General features: G+C 42.4%; 1 protein-coding gene across 6 annotated transcripts in view; it reads right to left on the bottom strand.

The window, feature by feature from the left end:
* Positions 1 to 430: 430 nt before the first annotated feature.
* The window catches only part of ADHFE1 (alcohol dehydrogenase iron containing 1), a 36,861-nt gene continuing 19,061 nt past the window's right edge, over positions 431 to 18,230 (bottom strand). For 4 of the 6 annotated variants that reach the window (XM_033202245.1, XM_033202246.1, XM_033202244.1 and 1 more), the window contains 6 exons: positions 17,675 to 17,827; positions 15,612 to 15,710; positions 12,847 to 12,925; positions 12,576 to 12,672; positions 9,147 to 9,304; positions 696 to 960 (listed from right to left, as the gene is read on the bottom strand). In XM_033202245.1, the coding sequence (XP_033058136.1) occupies positions 877 to 960; positions 9,147 to 9,304; positions 12,576 to 12,672; positions 12,847 to 12,925; positions 15,612 to 15,710; positions 17,675 to 17,827 (670 nt within the window). In that variant the 3' untranslated portion in view covers positions 696 to 876. Of the gene's footprint in view, positions 961 to 9,146; positions 9,305 to 12,575; positions 12,673 to 12,846; positions 12,926 to 15,611; positions 15,711 to 17,674; positions 17,828 to 18,230 lie in introns of all 6 variants that reach the window. The other 2 variants (XM_033202241.1, XM_033202242.1) reach the window with 2 other exon arrangements.

The raw sequence follows: 18,230 nt of genomic DNA, 5'->3' as shown, positions 1-18,230 counted from the left end.
ACTCAGGGGGCTGAGGCAGGAGAATTGCTTGAACCCAGGAGGTGGAGGTTGCAGTGAGCTGAGATCGCACCACTGCACTCCAGCCTGGGAGACAGAGTGAGACTCCATTTCAAAAAAATAAAAAATAAATAAATAAATAAAATAAAGTGAACATTTTCTCTTAGTTCTCCACACCCCAAATTCCATTTCTCCAGTGATAATGTTTAACATTTTGATGTGCATCTTCCTTTTGTATGTATATGTAGATATATGTTTATGTATAGTTGAAAAAATAAAAATCAGATCATACTAATACATAATTATTCAGTAGCTTACTTTCTGCCAACTTCCCAGTATTTTATGGACACGTTTCTAAGAGACTTACTTCATCTTTATTAACAGTACCATAGTATTCCACAGTCTAGTATACTATAAATAATGAACGCTTAAGGTTGCTTCAAATATTTTATTATTAGAAAAGTGCTGCCAGAAACATCCTTGCCATGCTTCTGTATGTGCTGGTGCTAGTGTTTCTATCAGATAAATTTCTAGACATGCAGTGAATTACTAGGCATAGGAAATATAATTTATACTTTTGAGTTCTTGTTCATTTGCTCATGAAGCAGGGGCAGAGTATTCTGTGTGGGGTTTGGTACAGGAACACCGACCCCTGAAGTCAACCCTGGGGGTCTAACATAGTGGTCATTTGTCCAGCCTGTTTTATGGAAGGAGCTGGACTCTGAGCTTTGGGGAATTTCTTGCAAGATAAATTTATATCCCACCCATACTGGTAACAGCTAAGTTATGCCAAAGATGAAAAGACAAAGCCCTAGCTAGATCAGCTCTTGCTCTCAGCACTACAATGGCCCGTGGTAATTCTTCCACTTAAAATGACAACTAATACAGTTTCATTGAAGCTTCAAACAGGGCAGCCAGATCCTCTTCTGACTGGGGACGGGGTGCAAGCTTGGTGACCCTTTCCTGAAACAGTAAATGAAAGGAGTTACTCAGGGCTTTGAAAAGGCAATTTGTAAAAGCTACAAAGTTATGGAAATTAACTTGGTCATAAGAATAAATGACTTGATAAATGCTGTATCTTTAAAAACTGTATTTCCTGTATACTTCATATAACTGGATCCCCAGCTCAGAGGTTTATCACATATCACATCATACCTCTTTCCCCACAGAGCTTTCAAAAGCCACTGCCCTTTGCCTTATGCCCTGGCAACAGCCTTCTGCCCAAACCAACCTTGGGAAAAACACCCCTATCATGACAAAACTAGGTCAGTTAACAACGTCTGCCAGGTTGTCCGTATGCACAGAGCTCTGTCGTGGGCACAACCACTGCTGTCAAGGAAGACAGAACTAGGACATCCCCGACATCTAAGACCATGTATTTTGCAACTTGGACTTCAGGTATATTCAAAAGGACTTCAGTAGAACATTAAGTTTCATGCTATGTGCAACAAGTGACTCCATTTTTTTCTATTAACTAAGGTTTCATCTCTGCGTTCCCAAGCAAATCCAGTGATTTTTTAATTGCTCCAGCAATTATTGAGTCAATTCAGCAAAGACACCCAGCACATCCTACTTCTGTTTATACTCTGGTCAGTAGCTTCTCGGGGACAGGGGCTAAAAGGTACAGCGATGACTCCCCTGGTGCCTGCATGAAACTGAGGAACGTCCAATTTGAGGTTCCATTTTCATGGGTCTCTGGGCATGTTTTCTGTTGCTGGCATGTGTTTGGGAGTGTAGCTGGTGGAAGGGAAGCTTGTGAGGCCAGGGGCTCAGCTGTGTGCGCTGCTTTCTGCCCTGCGCCTACCGAAGGGCTTGACATAGTAAGTAGATGCTCAACAGTTATCTGCTGAATTAGTAAAGGTGGTGTGGAGGGGGATACTGGCATCTGAAAGTTCACATACACAAGATAGAACTCTGACTCTCCCACCCCACCGTTCCTCCTATTTTCTCTTCTCAGAAATGACACCCAATAGCTCAGGCAAAACCCAGGAGCCAACCTTGATTCCCCTTTCCCTTGCTCTGCAAGTTCAACTCATCAGCAAGAGTGTCAGTCCTACCTCCAAAATGAAGCCCCAGTCAGAGCGCTTCTCACCTCCTGTGGTACCACAACCGGCATCCAGGGCACTGCTATCACTTGCCTGTCCAGCTTGAAAACCTTCCTAAAATGTCTGTTTCCCCTTTTGCTCCATTCTTGCACCGCAGAGGTCATTCCCCCCACAGCAGCCAAGGTGATTTTTTTCCAGTATAAACTGAATCCTACCATTCCTGTGCTTAATGCTCGCAGATAAATTCCTGTGGCTATTACAACAAAACCATGGCCTCTAAGGCTACCCTGATCTGGCTCTGTTTCCCGCCCCAGCTCTAACACCTCACTTAGTCCCACCATCCCTTTTAAGTTCCTTGAACATGCTAACCTTGACCCTGCCCCAGGGCCTTCCCCTCTGCCTGGAAAGCATTGCCCTATCATCCTGCACCTTCCCAACAGCCTGGCTGGAGTTCTCTCTACACTTTCCCCATGAGATCACTCTCTATCTCATTATGCAGATTTTCCTTCATACACTAATCATTATCTGAAATTATTTCATTTATATCTTATTTATAGATGTTCACTGTCTCCCCTCACTAGAAGGTAAGCTTTACAAAGGAGAAAAGGGACTTTATTTTCCTTCTGTTAGTGTACCATACAATGCATGTATTCAGTAGGGACTCAGTCAGTATTTGTCAGGTAAAAGGAATGAAAAGAAGGATGGATGTATTCAAAAAATTCACTCAAAATGGACAAAAAACCTAAATGTAAGAGCTAGAACCCTAAAACTCTTAGAATAATAATTAGGGAAAAATCTTCATGACATTGGATTTGGCAATGATTTCTTGGATATAACACTGGAAGCACAGGGAGTCCAGTGCAGTGGTTCACGCATATAATCCCAGCACTTTGGGAGGCTGAGGTAGCCGGATCACTTGAGGTTAGGAGTTCGAGACCAGCCTGGCCAACATGGTGAAACCCTGTCTCTACTAAAAATACACACACACACACACACACACACACACACACACAAATCAGCTGGGTGTGGTGGCAGACAGCTGTAATCCCCCCTACTCGGGAGGCTGAGGCAGGAGAATCGCTTGAGCCTGGGAGACGGAGGTTGCAGTGAGCTGAGACTGCACCACTGCACTCCAACCTGGCCAACAGAGCAAGACTCTGTCTCTAAGAAAAAAAAAGAAAAAAGAAAAAGCACAGGGGGGAAAAAAAACCAGATAAACTAGACTGAAGAAAAATTTAAAACTTTTGTGCATCAAAGGACACTGTCAAGAAAGTGAAAAGACAACAAAATTTTTAAAAATTGCTAATCATATATCTGATAAGGTATTAATATTCAGGATATAAAAATTATTGTGGTTGGGCGCGGTGGCTCATGTCTGTAATCCAAGCACTTTGGGAGGCTGAGGTGGGCGGATCACGAGCTCAAGAGATTGAGACCATCCTGGCCAACAAGGTGAAACCCCGTCTCTACTAAAAACATAAAAATTAGCTGGGCGTGGTGGCGTGCACCTGTAGTCCCAGCTATTCAGGAGGCTAAGGCAGGAGAATTGCTTGAACCCAGGAAGTGGAGGTTGCAGTGAGCCAAGATCCCACCACTGTGCTCCAGCCTGGTGACACAACGAGAATCTGTCTCCAAAAAAAAAAAAAAAAAAAAATTCTTCTTGCAACTCACCAACAAAAAACCTCAAACAGCTCAATTCAAAAATGGGCAAAAGACTTGATTAGTTATTTCTCCAAAGAATATATATAAATAGCCAATAAGCACATGAAAAGATGCTCACCATCCTTAGTCATCTGAGAAATGCAAATCAAAACAATAAGATACCACTTCACACCATTAGAATGGCTATTATACACACACACGAAAAGAAAAATAACAAGTGTTGTTGAGGATGTGAAGAAATTGAAGCCCTGGTGCACCGTTAATGGAAATGTAAAATGGTGCAGCCACTACAGAAAACAGTTCAGCAGTTCCTCAGAAAGTTAAACACAGAGTTACTATATGATGCAACAATCCTACTCCTAGGTATATACTCCCAAAGAATTGAAAGCAGGGACTCAAGTAGATACTTGTACACCAATATTCATCACAACATTATTCATAATAGTCAAAAGGTGGAAACAACCCAAGTGTCTATCAACAGGTAAATGTATAACCAAAATGTAGTATATCCATACAATGGAATATTATTCAGCCATAAAAAAGGAATAAAATTCTGACACATGCTACAACGTGGATGAACACTAAAGGCACTGTGCTGGGTGAAATGAACCAGTCACAAAAGGACAAATATTGTATGATTTCACTTACATGAGGTACCCAGAATAGGCAAATTCATGGGGACAGAAAGTAGGACAGAGGTTCCCAAAGGCTAGGAGAAGGGGAGAATGGGGAGTTCATGCTTAATGGACATACCACTTGTTTGGCATGATTTAAAAAATAGTTCTGAAAATGGATAGTGGTGATGGTTGCACAACATTGTGCATGTACTTAATGGCATGGAATTGTACACTTAAAAATGGTTAAAATCCCCGGAAGGCAGAGCTTGGAGTGAGCCGAGATCGCACCACTGCACTCCAGTCTGGGTGACAGAGCGAGACTCCGTCTCAAAAAAAAAAAAAAAAAGGTTAAAACAGTAAATTTTATGTTATACATATTTTATCACAATTTAACAGATAGTTCAAGAAGGAAGGAAGGATAGAGGGACAGATGAGAGAGAGGAGGGGTGGGGGACAATGCTGATGAATATGGGTGAGGTAAAGACAATGTCACATCCCAGCAGATTTTTAAGAGACCCTAAGGAATTTTGGAAATCCATAGCAAGGCAGAGGGTCTCATTATGTATATGTTTGTGCAGGGTCAAGAACTGAAGTTCAGTGTTTGCCATAACTGCAGATGATGGCAAGTTACTTTGCTCATAATGGGAGAGAGTCTTATCTGATAAGCTTAAAGGCCCTTGACATGATCCTGTTTATCTTTGGTGGAGCAGTGCAGGACTCTTAGAAGTACTTGAAGCCAATCCTGAGTTGAGTTTCTGTTTCGCATTTCTGGCCCCCAGTGATTGGTTAAATAGGACAAAGACATAAAGTTTTTGATATGCCCCTACACATATCAGCTGTGCCATATAAAAGCTAAACTCTCTCAGAATTAAGATGTGTTAAGCAATGATGTGCTATTATTTATAGGCATGTAAGACTGAAGGACAACTCATTAACATGGGCATGAAATACATTCAGACATCTACTTTTAGCACATTCATAAAACAACAACATTTCAGCTGGCCTGTCTACCAGGGAGTGGAAGTGCTCATTTGGGTAGACAGCGCTCCTCAGTAATGAAATGTTTTGATTTGAAATGTAAATGTTTCTTTCCAGGGGTTTCAGAAATCCAGCTTGGAAGATTAATATATTCTTGCCTGCTCCCCTTGCAGCCTGGCTATGGCAGTTGAAAGCCTCTGTACACAGGGCTGCTATTAGCTGCCACCAGTATGAGCTGTGTTTGGTCAAGAATACTGGCCTGGTTGTTCCTTCCAGAGAAAACCAATCCCTCACTGCTAAACAGAAAAGAACCTTCATCAAATGTCAACTACATTGAATAACCTTTCTGGTGATGTTCTTTGCAGGAGCCAGTATATTCTCACTACCTTAAATCCTGGAGATGCTAATAAGTGAAGATTAGTCTACTGAATGTGTAAAACTCTGAAATGGCCACAGCATTCCTGTAAAACAGTCACTGCCATCAAAAAAACAAACAAACAAAATTCCATAGTAGTTATTCATCTGCAAAATGGACAAGCTTATTTCTAAGATTCCTACCAAAGTCCTATCAGTCTGTGAATATATATATATATCTCAATCACATAGACGCCAAGTGAACCTAGAGCTAGTTAATTAAAATTAACTATATTTCTCTGAATCATGAAAACATGATCAGAGGGAAAAAGGCAGCAGATGCCTTAGGGTGCTTTATGAATACAGCTTGAGGAAATTCTGGCTTCCCACTTTAAGACACAACTTATATCCAAAAGATTCCATTTACCTCCCATCTTTTGTGAAATTAAGAAATTTGTTTTGTCCAATTAAGGTTTTACTATCTGTGATTTCCCAGCATCGCATGTGCACGGAGGCATTCAGAATGATATCTAATTAACTTGCTATTGAGTGTTCATTTAGTGCTATTTTAGTGGTCTCAAATGTTAGGCTGGATCTGCTGCTGTGTGGAATCGCTTTGAAAATGACTGTATGGGCCGTGCATGGTGGGTCACGCCTGTAATCCCAATACTTTGGGAGGCCACGGTGGGCAGATCACCTGAGGTCAGGAGTTCGAGACCAGCCTGGTCAATATGGTGAAACCCTGTCTCTCCTAAAAATACAAAATGTAGCCGGGCATGGTGGTGTGTGCCTGTAATACCAGCTGTTCGGGAGGCTGAGGCAGGAGAATCACTTGAACCTGGCAGGCAGAGGTTGCAATGAGCCAAGACTGCACCAATGCACTCCGGCCTGGTCAATGAGAGTGAAACTCTGTCTCAAAAACAAAAAAACAAAACAAACAAACAAAAGAAAGTGACAGTCTGACCACAGTAGAATTAGAACAGTAAACACCTGTCAGTGTGTACTGATGACCAGCAATCAAATGGCCAAGGATATCAGACAGTTTCATCTGAAAATCATGGATACCATTCTTGGAGGTGGACACACACATTTTCCTGAACAGTTTCCTGGGCTAAACAAGCAGAACCTTTTGGAGGGCCCCTGGCAGGGTGGACGGTGTCACTGGGACCATGCCATAAAGCCAGAAGCTACATTAAAATTGTGGTGACTGCCAGGTACTGTGGCTCGTATCTATAATCCTAGGACTTTGGTAAGCCAAGGCAGGAGGATTTCTTGAGCTCAGGAATTCGAGACCAACCTGGGTAACACAGTGAGACCTCATCTGTACAAAAAAGTAAAAAAAAAAAAATAGCCGGGTGTGGTGGCACACACTTGTAGTCCTGGCTACTCAGGAGACTGAGGACAGAGGATCACTTGAGCCTGGGAGGTCAAGGCTGTGGTGAACTATGATTATGCCACTGCACTCCAGCCCTGTCCCTCCCCTGGGAAAAAATCACTATGACCATTCAGTCTAGGGTGTCCCTGAGCTTTCACGGCTCCCCTGCCTTTGGTTGAGTCCTAGTCAGTCTAAGGAAACTTCAAAAATTATCCCCAGTCAGCCATTAAAGCTTAGCTAGACAGAGGACTTAGGAGGAGAGCAATGGAGGTATGTGTTCATTTAATATGTTTACTAGCCTGTGCTAGGTTCAATGGAAAATGGATGAGCCAAGCAGACAGATTCCTGCCCTCACAGAACTTACAGGCTGGTAGGTTTGGATAAAATAACTGTGAGGGCCTTAGAGAGTCTGATTTTTTAGTGATTTGGTCCCTTGGACTTATGGGTTAGAATTAAGGGTTAGTCCAGGGTCTCTGCTATACTTTGAGACTCCTTTGTTTCTTGTTCATTTCTATTTCTCGATGCAATTGAATTCACTGAGCCTGAATCCAAATCAGGGAAACTGGTGGCTCATGGACTACGTTTCATTTGTGCACTGGAAACCAGGGAATTCAACACAAACATCCAGATTGCTGATTTTTCTTGAGAGTTGGAAGTTCTACCAACACTGGGACCTGAATTTCTGCTTGCTGATGATAAACTGTAGCTGAGCTGCTCACCCAATTAGATGGGTCACAAATATTATCTTTTTTTTTTTTGAAACGGAGTCTCGCTCTGTTGCCCAGGCTGGAGTGCGGTGGCCGGATCTCAGCTCACTAGAAGCTCCGCCTCCCGGGTTTACGCCATTCTCCTGCCTCAGCCTCCCAAGTAGCTGGGACTACAGGCACCTGCCACCACGACTGGCTAGTTTTTTGTATTTTTTTTTTAGTAAAGACAGGGTTTCACTGTGTTAGCCAGGATGGTCTCCATCTCCTGACCTCGTGATCCGCCCGTCTCGGCCTCCCAAAGTGCTGGGATTACAGGCTTGAGCTACCATGCCCGGCCCCACAAATATTATCTTAAGTGAATGGTGAGGCTATCAACATTCTAAGCACTAGCAAAGCAGGGAGGAAGAAGCTACTTTGAGGCCCTTGCCTACTTGGAGTGGGGTGAGGGAAAAGCACCAGCACTTGTGGCAAGCGGGCTGCTGTGTGAGTGGATGTTTCAGCTGCTAACTCTGTTCCATGGTCAGGGAGAGATCCACAATGCCTTAGCCTGTGGCAGAAGATCCTTATCCTCATACCCTCATAGCATTGAGGTGACCTCTGCCTTTCCCATATTGGCCAGGAGGACTAAAGGAGTATTCTGGGCATGGTGACTATGGTGTGGTCCACCAACAAAGTGCTCATGCTCTGAGCTCTCTGCTTTATAGTGAATTGCAATGAACAGGACCTTGGCCTATTAGGATCTGATGTGCTAGCTCAAGAGAGGTCCACTGAGGGATCAGAGCTCTTCATGAGAACCTCGGAAGAGCAAACTTTACACCCAGTATGACTCTACTGAATTAGGGATGCAGCTCCATTTGCATTCTTCACAAACATTTAAGAAATGAAACCAGACCCATAGTGACACAGATATGTATCAAGCATACAATCTCCCACATTCATCAAAAGCAATTTGGTGATAGTGTTAGTTGAAATGCCATGCCTATTCTTCACAAAATAGTAGAGATCTGTAACTTTTTTACAATGGAAAATAATATTGGTGGTCCTTTTGGAACAGCTTCACATGGTTATTTATAGGAGACCTTCAAAGAACAGAAATGGGGAAAAGGGAAATTTTGCCATAGTTCAAGATCAGTTTGGTTGTTTTTGCCTTGAATTTTCATAAAGGATCCATCCCTTCATGAAAATTTTCATAAAAGCCTCACCTCAGCTACAGCTGTATGGATGAACAGAAAGGCGAGGGCCTGGCTCTGTTGCACCGGGAAAGGACAGAACTGCTGTCTGCTGTGGAAGAGACCTGAGAACCACCGGGGACCCCTGGTTTCCATCCCCGCTGGCCCACCACCAATGGAGCATGTCTTTCTGGGGGCGCTGGACTCTTTCACAGGGAGTGAGGGGTGTGCCGGTCTCTTACCTGGGGCAGCGTTCCTTTCACTAGTGCGGGGATATCAGCTTTGGAGTAACCAACGGCTGCTAGGCCATCATCAACATCCAGATCAAATAAGAATTTGCGGAGCGTGTCTGCCAACACCAGCCCTGCATCTTGGATCCTGGCAGTGCGGGTGTCAGCTCCTAGAAGACATAAAGCGCTGACTGTAGGGAGAGATGAAGAAACGGGCTCTGGGTGGTGTTCAGTCACAAGATCAGTGAATACACCATGCACACCCACGGGGTCTCCCTGATGCCCAGCACGGGGCCATCGTGTGCCTCCCCAGGAGGGCCAGAGTTGGCTGGGGAAGCTCACTTAGCTCAGATATTTCAGAGGGGCTCCAGGTCCTACATGCTGGCCCCTTGTGTGGTGGGAAGAAGAGGAACAGAGACAAAAAGAGAGGTGCAGAACGAGGCAAGAAAGTGGGCTGGTGCTGGGATGGAGGAATGAATATTTGAAGAACACATAGCTTATGTAATTTCAAGGCTTGGAATTTGCTGACATCTAGAGGTGTACGATATGCTCAACGTCTTTTCCCACAGCAACATCTTAGAAAAAGATAAATCCTTTGCAAACACCCTATGAGGCAAGCTTACAGAAGTACAAAAGCTCCAAAATTAACCACCAAAAAGGAAGAAAATAAGCATGACAAAAATGGATTATGTGTGAACAGGGAAGAAAATTTTTCTCCTCTATAGCTACAAAACTTTTAATTTTAGATTCTGTTGCCAAAGGGCAGGGTAGTTTCCTCTAAATAAATATTGTAGAACCAGCTGGGCAGGACCAAGAATATGAAGGCTCTCAGAAAACAGCGTTTCATATGCAGATAATAATGGTATTGATGAAAGAAGATTCATAAGGGCAGAATTTTTACATGATTAGTAATTAGTAATTAAGAGGCCGGGCCTGGTGGCTCACATCTGTAATCCCAGCACTTTGGGAGGCTGAGGCAGGAGGATCACTTGAGTCCTGGAGTTCAAGACCAACCTGGGAGTGAGACCCTGTCTCTACGTATAGACATATATACACACATATATGTATATATATAAATATATATTTATTATATGTAAATATAACATATAAATATATATTATATATACATATGTGTGTATATATGTATATACGTATATGTATATATGTGTATATATGTATATATATAATAAAAATTTAAAAATGCACATAATCATGGAAATGGCAATCTGGAAGAGCCATGCAGGAGTTTCTGCCCTCAGGCAGGGTGACAAAGTTCCCAGAGGAAGGGAACTGATTTTACAACGCTTAGCACCCTGCATTCTCATGTATTCTAGCCAAACACATTCACTGCCAAGAAGTAAAGCCCTCTACAGAGTGTAGCATTATATGAAGTCTATGCAAAATGCCTCCCACTGTAGTCTAAGTTCACTTTCTCCTGTATTGTTCAAAAGGAGATCATAACTCCTATCACCTCCATATTGAAGCACATTATTAAATTGGTTTTTAGCTTTCTCTTCCATGACAGTGAGAACTCTTAGGAATCCAGGAAAAGGTATGAATAGAACCAGATATGGGGTTGGCTGGGAGAGCAGCTGGATGAAAGGCAAACCTTGCCTGACAAGACCAGTCTGTATTACCCAGCGGCAGCTAAAGTATGGATTAGGTGGAGTGGTGACACATGATACAAAGTTTATGAAGTTTTAATGTTCCTGGGAATGCTGCCATAAAACACACCATCGAAACCTCTGCATTTTCCTATGAAGTGTTACAGAAAAAAAGAGATGGTAGGAAAAAGAATACATCAGTCTAAAGCTAAGAAAATCTAAGATGACATGGAGAATCAAAATATTTCATAGTATGGGATAGCTAAGTGTAGATAACATTAAAATTTCCCATTCAAGAAGGAAGAATCAGTGGGTTCTTCCAGCCTGGAATCTAACAGAGGAACTCCCTTCTCAGCAGTGTTGCCAGTTGCCTGGAGTGTTAACTTTAAGTTCTCTAAGATTTTCCCATTTACCATAAATGTAGCCTATGATTTGAGCTCTCCACTTATTTACATGGTTTGAATATTTACAAAGGTAGCTGAGTCCCAAAATATGGCCGAACAACATCTCCAGTCCGAAAGAGAAAAGGGACACAGATCCTTGGCAAAGTTGCACTGTTTCCCCTCAGCACCCTCTGGGAAATGGAGCTGCTGGCTCCTCTCTGCCCTGGGCTTGTGTCATTAACATTCCCAGCACAGCACCTGGGGCTCAGCGGGAGCTCCTGCAGAAGGATGTCTGTGGTCCTTCCTACCTCCCTGGAAATAATCTCTCCAACGGCTGGGCTAGGAGAGCATAATGAAGTTTTCTTTTTAGCCTTTCCCTTCCTGCCCTAACTAAACACAAGTGGTGGAATAAGATGTTTTGCAAGTTAATAAAATATTCAAGTCTACTTAAAAGAGTTCTTGTATTAGCAAAACACCAACATTTTACTTACCACTGAAGCTATCCTGAATATCATTTTATTTCTGGTAAGATTCAAAAGGTACTGTGGATATCTTATTATTGACATTATTTATTCTACAGTATGGCAAACAGACTCCTCTTTTAGGATATTTTTATAAAGTTTCTAATTGATCAGGAGTTTTGCAGGCTTTGATGAAAAAAGTTTCCAGTTGTTTTGATTCTCTATAATTGGGAATTTACTCTTGCTTCCTGATATAGATTCATTTTATTATTGAACATAGCAAAAGTCATTTATAACCTTAAAAAATAAAAATAATTATACTTTCTCTTGAGATAAAAACAGGAAACAGTATTACTACAAACATAACAGATTCAATACTCCCAGAAGCATAATAATGACAGAATTTTAGTGCTAGATAGGGCTTTGGTCAAGTCACTGACATTTTAAATCAATATATTTATGTTTAAACGTGTTTTTAAAGAAACAGGGTCTCACTATATTGCCCAGTCTGGTCTCAAATTTCTGGGCTTAAGCCATCCTCCCGCCTCAGCCTCCCAAAGTGTTAGGATTACAGGTATGAGCTGCTGTGCCCAGCCTGATATTTCATTATTAAGCTATTGCAAAGTAATATTTTTTGGTATTGTCCTTTATGGTTCTTCTTTTTTTTTTTTTGAGAGGGAGTCTCACTCTGTCTCCCAGGCTGGAGTGCAGTGGCATGATAACAGCTCACTGCAGCCTCAACTTCCTGGGCTCAGGTGATTCTCCCACCTCAGTCTCCTGAGTGGCTGGGACTACAGGCTTGCACTACCATGCCCGGCTAATTTTTTTTTTTTTTTTTTTTTTTGTAGCGATGGGGTTTTGCCATGTTGCCCAGGCTGGTCTCGAACTCCTGGGCTCAAGTGATCCACCCACCTCAGCCTCCCAAAATGCTGGGATTACAGGTGGGAGCCACCATGCCTGGCCAGTCACAGAATTTTGAGTAATGGTTCATACCCAGTATTTCTGCTGTCTCCAGGTGTCGCTCTGGAAACATCTGGGCTGTGAAAGTGAACACCGCTGGGGATGTGAGCACCACAGAAAGGCCATGGGGCTGGGGAGAAACGAAACACAGTGACTGGCAGATGATAAAGCTGTTCTTCCCTGTGTATTCTAGATATTAAGTTACTTTACCCCATATTCTGAGCAGGCGAGAATTGGCAAATATATTTATGGAAATTGGGAGGATTATAATATTTAATTAAATAATTTATTCTTATGATTTTACCACCAGTGGGTGATCCACATTGTAATCCTTTGCTTTATACGTCTTCACTAAACCTGAAATTGGGTAAGACATTCCATGGCTAGAAAAGAAAGAAAATCCTTATGTTGATACACAGTTATCAATATTCAAGTCAACAATAGAAAGATACTCTTACGGGGATGCCTGTCACAGTCTCTAGACAGTATCATTACCTGAAAAAGTGATATGTTCTGTTTTCTTGGATATAAGGATATATTACGATGTCTAGGACATGTATATAGTGCACTCATTAACAAAACCTCTGAAAATGGTCAAATTCAAATGCTTATGGAATTGTATGACATTAAAAAGTATTGATCCAGAAGTAACTCCCTGAACACATTAATTAACATTACAATCTCAAAGACTGGGGAATTCACTTTGAAGTTTCTGTAATAAGCTCTGGGTATGTGTTTTCTGTTTTTTCCTGGCAGCTCCTTGGCAGTGTGCTCCCAGATGATGTCAGGGGAATTTTGTGAGTCAGGATGTGCTGTATTTGATGACGTGCAAGCTTGACCCATCAGTGATCTGCCCCGCCAGTAACTGACAGATCCCTTCAAATGTTACATACTCATGGAGTCCAATCAGAAATGATTATTCTAGCCTGACAGGCTATGTTAATCAGTTCTGGTTTGACTGATTTCTCTGGCCTGAATTCTACCCTAAGGATTTGTTTAGATTTAGTTGACATCAAGAAAAGGCATCGTGGTTTTTGTTTTTACTGAAAAATTCTTTTTCTTTTCTTTCTTTCTTTTTTTTTTGTGATGGTATCTCAATCTGTCACCCAGGTTAAAGTGCAATGGTGTGATCATAGCTCAATGCAACCTTGACTTCCTGGGTTCAAGTGAGCAAGGATCCAGCCACCATGCTCAGTGAAAAAATTTTTATATCCTCCTGAAATATTGATGAACAAATAGGAAAATATTACAGTTTTTTGTTGTTTTTGTTGTTTGAGTTTTTTTGAGACAGAGTCTCACTCTGTTGCCCGGGATGGAGTGGTGCAATCCTGGCTCACTGCTGCCTCGACCTCCCCGGCTTAAGCGATCCTCCCTCCTCAGGATGGCTGAGACTACAGGTGTTTGGGTAGCTGGGACTACAGGCACGTACCACCACACCTGGCTAATTTTTGTATTTTCTTTTGTAGAGATGGGGTTTCACCATGTTGTCCAGGTTGGTCTTGAACTCCTGGGTTCAGTTCAAGGGATCCGCCCAACTCGGCCTCCCAAAGAATTGGTATTACAGGTATGAGCCACCGCGCCCAGCCATGGGTATTTCTTCAGGCTAGATTCCTAGAAGTGAATTGGTGGGCCAAGGGGCATAAATATTTTTCAGGCTCTGGGCACATTTTGCTCACTTACTTTTTGGAAAGGTGTTGCCAATTTATGCTCCCATCAGTGTAGATCATTAGAGGCTGATCATTCCTTGCGCTCACCCTAGCAAAGGCCTATTCTTAATTTTCAAAGTTCAGTGATTTTCAAATTTAAAGCAACATACCAATAAAGTTTCAATCAAAGAGATTAATTCTGGGCTATTGACAAGCATTCTGATCCCTTTCTTTTGTGAGAGATTGGGGGAAAACATCCTACATTTAAGTTTAAAAAAATCCACAACACATGGTGAGTATGTGGAGAAATCAGAACCTTCACCCACTGCAGGTGGGAATGTAAAGCAGCACAGATGCCCTGGAAAACAGTCTGTCAGTATCTCAAAATTTAAACACAGAATTACCATATGACCCAGCAATTCCGCTCCTACATATATAACAAGAGAAAGGAAAATCTATGTCCATAGAGAAGAAACAAGCTAGATACAAAAGACCACATATTCTATGATTCCATTTACATGAAATGTCTAGAATGGGGAAGTCTACAGAGATAGAAAGTAGGCTGGGTGTGGTGGCTCATGCCTGTAATCCCAGCACTTTGAGAGGTAGAGGCGGGAGGATAACTAAGGTCAGGAGTTTGAGACCAGCCAGGCCAACATGGTGAAACCCCATCTCTCCTTTAAAAATATTAAAAAATTAGCTGGGCATGGTGGTGCACATCTGTAATCCCAGCTAATCAGGAGGCTGAGGCAGAAGAATTGCTTGAACCTGGGAGGTGGAGGTTGCAGCGAGCCAAGACTGCGCCACTGCACTCCATCCTGGACAACAGAGTGAGACTCTGTCTCAAAAAAAAAAAGAAAGAAAAAAGAAAAGAAAAAGAAAGTAAATTGGTAGTTGCTAAGTATTGGGGAAGGTGGGGGGCTTGGTGGATGACAGCTAGGAGGTATGGGATTTCTTTTTGGGGTGATAAGATGTTCTAAAATTGATTGTGGTGATGGTGGCATAACTTTGTGAATATATTAGAAACTAATGTTCTGTACATTTTAAATGGGTGAATTGTATATAGTATGTGAATTATAACTTAAAAATATGTTATTAAAAAACCCAGTAAACCACATTCAATTTAAAAATACATTTAGGTTTCTAATTTAGCTGGTGGTGGAAAAAAGAAAAAAAGAAAAAGAATACATTTAGGAACATAAAGGAATACATTTAGGAACCACATTCAACTTAAGAATACATTTAGGTTTCCTGGTAGTGGAAAAAAGAAAAAAACAAAAAAAAGAATACATTTAGGAATATAAAGTTAAAATTCTTCTTTCTATAGCATATTTAAATTTTACCACCTGTCCTGAATTATAAACATTAAAAAAATTTTAAAGCAATAGCTTGAGTAAAGAAATGAAATCTCAGATTTGCTCACCACAGATGAACACCAGCATTTCCAAAGCCGATGCCAGCAAAAGCACTTGCCAAGTGCATATGAGACCTTGCTTCAAGATCATCGGGATTTCTGACAGCCCTGTGAATGATATAAACACCTAACAATAACACGTCAACATTGGCAATTCCTACAGAATAAGGAGCTGCCTTAGGGAAAGATATGGGGGCAAAAAAAAAAAGAAATGCTACTAGGTAGGAAGAAAAATTATGCAAGTTATTCAAACGATGCCTTGTCTTCTAAATGAAAACTGAAGGGAAACATATTTTCTCATCAACTGTTTCAGCAAAAGCATAATAAATACGCTGTCAGCTGCTCATGTGATGTAAAAGCGCTGGGGGAGGCAACACGCTGCTCCCTGGATGGCGAGGGCCACTCCAGGGAGGTGCCCTGAGACTCATTCTTCTTCTTCATTTGTCAGTGCTGTTGACGGCCCTGTGAAGGGATGTAAACATTCTCAGATGCCCGGGGCTACCTGCCGGCCAGGCCAGCGCTCTTTCTCTCTGAGACACTGCTTCCCATTGGACCCACTGGGGGCCTCTTGGTCTCTGTGGTTGCTGCGCCTCTATGCTAACATTATTGTGGAAGTGGATATTATTGTTGAATGAGCCTTAGCTTGCTCTGGGTGTCCCCACTGCCACTTTGGAAAAGTAAATTCTCAAAAGCTCCTTTCTGACTGTGCATAGCCTTCCTGCATTCACTGCTAAAACCTTGCCCCAGGGAAGAAGCCTGAAGACTGTCAAGGGAACTTACTTTTCATGTGGGCTTTTTTGCAATTTTGCCTTGTGTAAGAGTTCCTGTTGCGAAATAAAAATGCACAGCCTTTTCTTCTCCTTTCATTTGAAATGGTCCTTTCACGTGGAATGGTTGGGTGTTCCTGCCTTCTTTCCGAAACCCCATGTTAGTTCCTTATTCCCCCAATGACAAGGTGAAGTAGCAGATGATGGAGTTTTCAGCCTTTCCTCTGTCTGTCTCTCCTTATCTCCCACCGCTGTGCCACTGCCAAGCCTCTGTCCCTGTCAAACAAACTGGCTCCCCATGATGTGTGTCTGCTTGGACCTAGTCAAGTGCTGCTGTGCTGTCCTGGAAGTCCCCCCACAGACCTGAAATAGTACTGGGTTCCTTCCTGCTGCTCTGCTACAAAATGCAATTCCAAGGCTCCTTTATCAGTGGAGCTTCTAGCTTAAGGCCAGAGGAAGCATTGTGCTCATGTCTAGGCCTAGCCTACCTGCGGCTGTTCTGTCCATTACGTATAAATACAAAAGTGAGTCCGATTTTGAGTATGTCCTAATATCTCAGGTATCAGCCTTCATCCTAAGTATATCTTTGCTCTCTCAGGAGCTGATTGCTGTTTGCTCTCCTGTAGCCTGTGGCTATACATGTATGTATATACTTGTATTCATAAATCTTTCACAGTCTCTTAGGGATCTTTTTACATTTTCTGTCTTTTATATCTCCTGGGACAGCAATCTCTACTATTTTCTTTTCTTTTTTAAATTGAGACAGGGTCTTGCTCTGTCACCCAGGCTGCAGTGCAGTGGTGCAATCATAGCTAACTGCAACCTCAAACTCAAGGCAGCCATCCTCCTGCCTTGGCCTCCCAAAGTGCTGGGATTACTGATATGAGTCATTGTGCCCAGCCCATATTTATTTCTTAAGTTTAGTTCATTTGAGTTAACTCAATGGATGGATTCTGTGTGTCTTCAGATGGGGCCTGGATGGGCATAGCCAACATCTGCCAGCGTGGGTCTCATTTCTGCCCTGGGGAGCCAAATCTCAAAGGACACTGCCCCTCATCCTAGCTTGGCTCCTAGTTTGTCCCCTGGCTGTCTTTGCCTTTTAGGAACTGAAGGACCCAGTTTTCATCTGCCTGTCCCTTGGGTCCCCCCAGAGGCTGCTGGTGTCTGGGGCTTCTGCACATCCACTGACTGCTTTTCTGGTGAACAGACCTGCTCAGGATATTTCAGGCTCAGGCATGTCATGTTTCACATGCTGGCAGAACGTGGGCCTCCTGTTCTATTTCTATCCCCTTTGGGGTGACATACCTCTTCAGATACTTAGCCACGATCCGCAGTGCGTGGATAGCCCAAAGGTCGCTGATTGGGTTGCTGCCCTGGTACACAGGCCGTGTGATGGGATTTGAAGGGCAGGGGCTCCGCAGGTGGTAGGGCAGGGCAGTGTATGACTCCAGGGCATGGCTAACAAGAAATATTGAAAATACACAGATGGAAAGCGTGGTCTTCCTCCTTCCCTCCATTTAGATGACAAACTGTCTCAGAGCTGTTTGGCACTCAACCCATGGTGGATATATTACCTAACACTGATGATCACAGTACATTCTACCAGCCCACCTCTTGCCTACAACAGCCATTACTTGTAATATAAATTAACACAGTTGAGTTTACATTAACAGCATTACAGTATTATTGAACAGTATGTATAAGATTACATATGGACCTTTTCTAGTGTCAATACATTTTTATGGTGTTGAATTATATATCTGAGCCACAAAAAAAGCACTGAATCTAAAAAATGACTTCCTTGTGGAAGATAGTTACCATTTTATACCTTGCATTGATCAAATACCATATTACCAAAGGT

The sequence above is a fragment of the Trachypithecus francoisi genome, unplaced genomic scaffold (assembly GCF_009764315.1).
Source record: "Trachypithecus francoisi isolate TF-2019V2 unplaced genomic scaffold, Tfra_2.0 Lachesis_group7, whole genome shotgun sequence".
In the NCBI taxonomy this organism is placed as follows: Eukaryota; Metazoa; Chordata; class Mammalia; order Primates; family Cercopithecidae; genus Trachypithecus; species Trachypithecus francoisi.
This window is presented reverse-complemented; position numbering and strand designations above follow the sequence as displayed.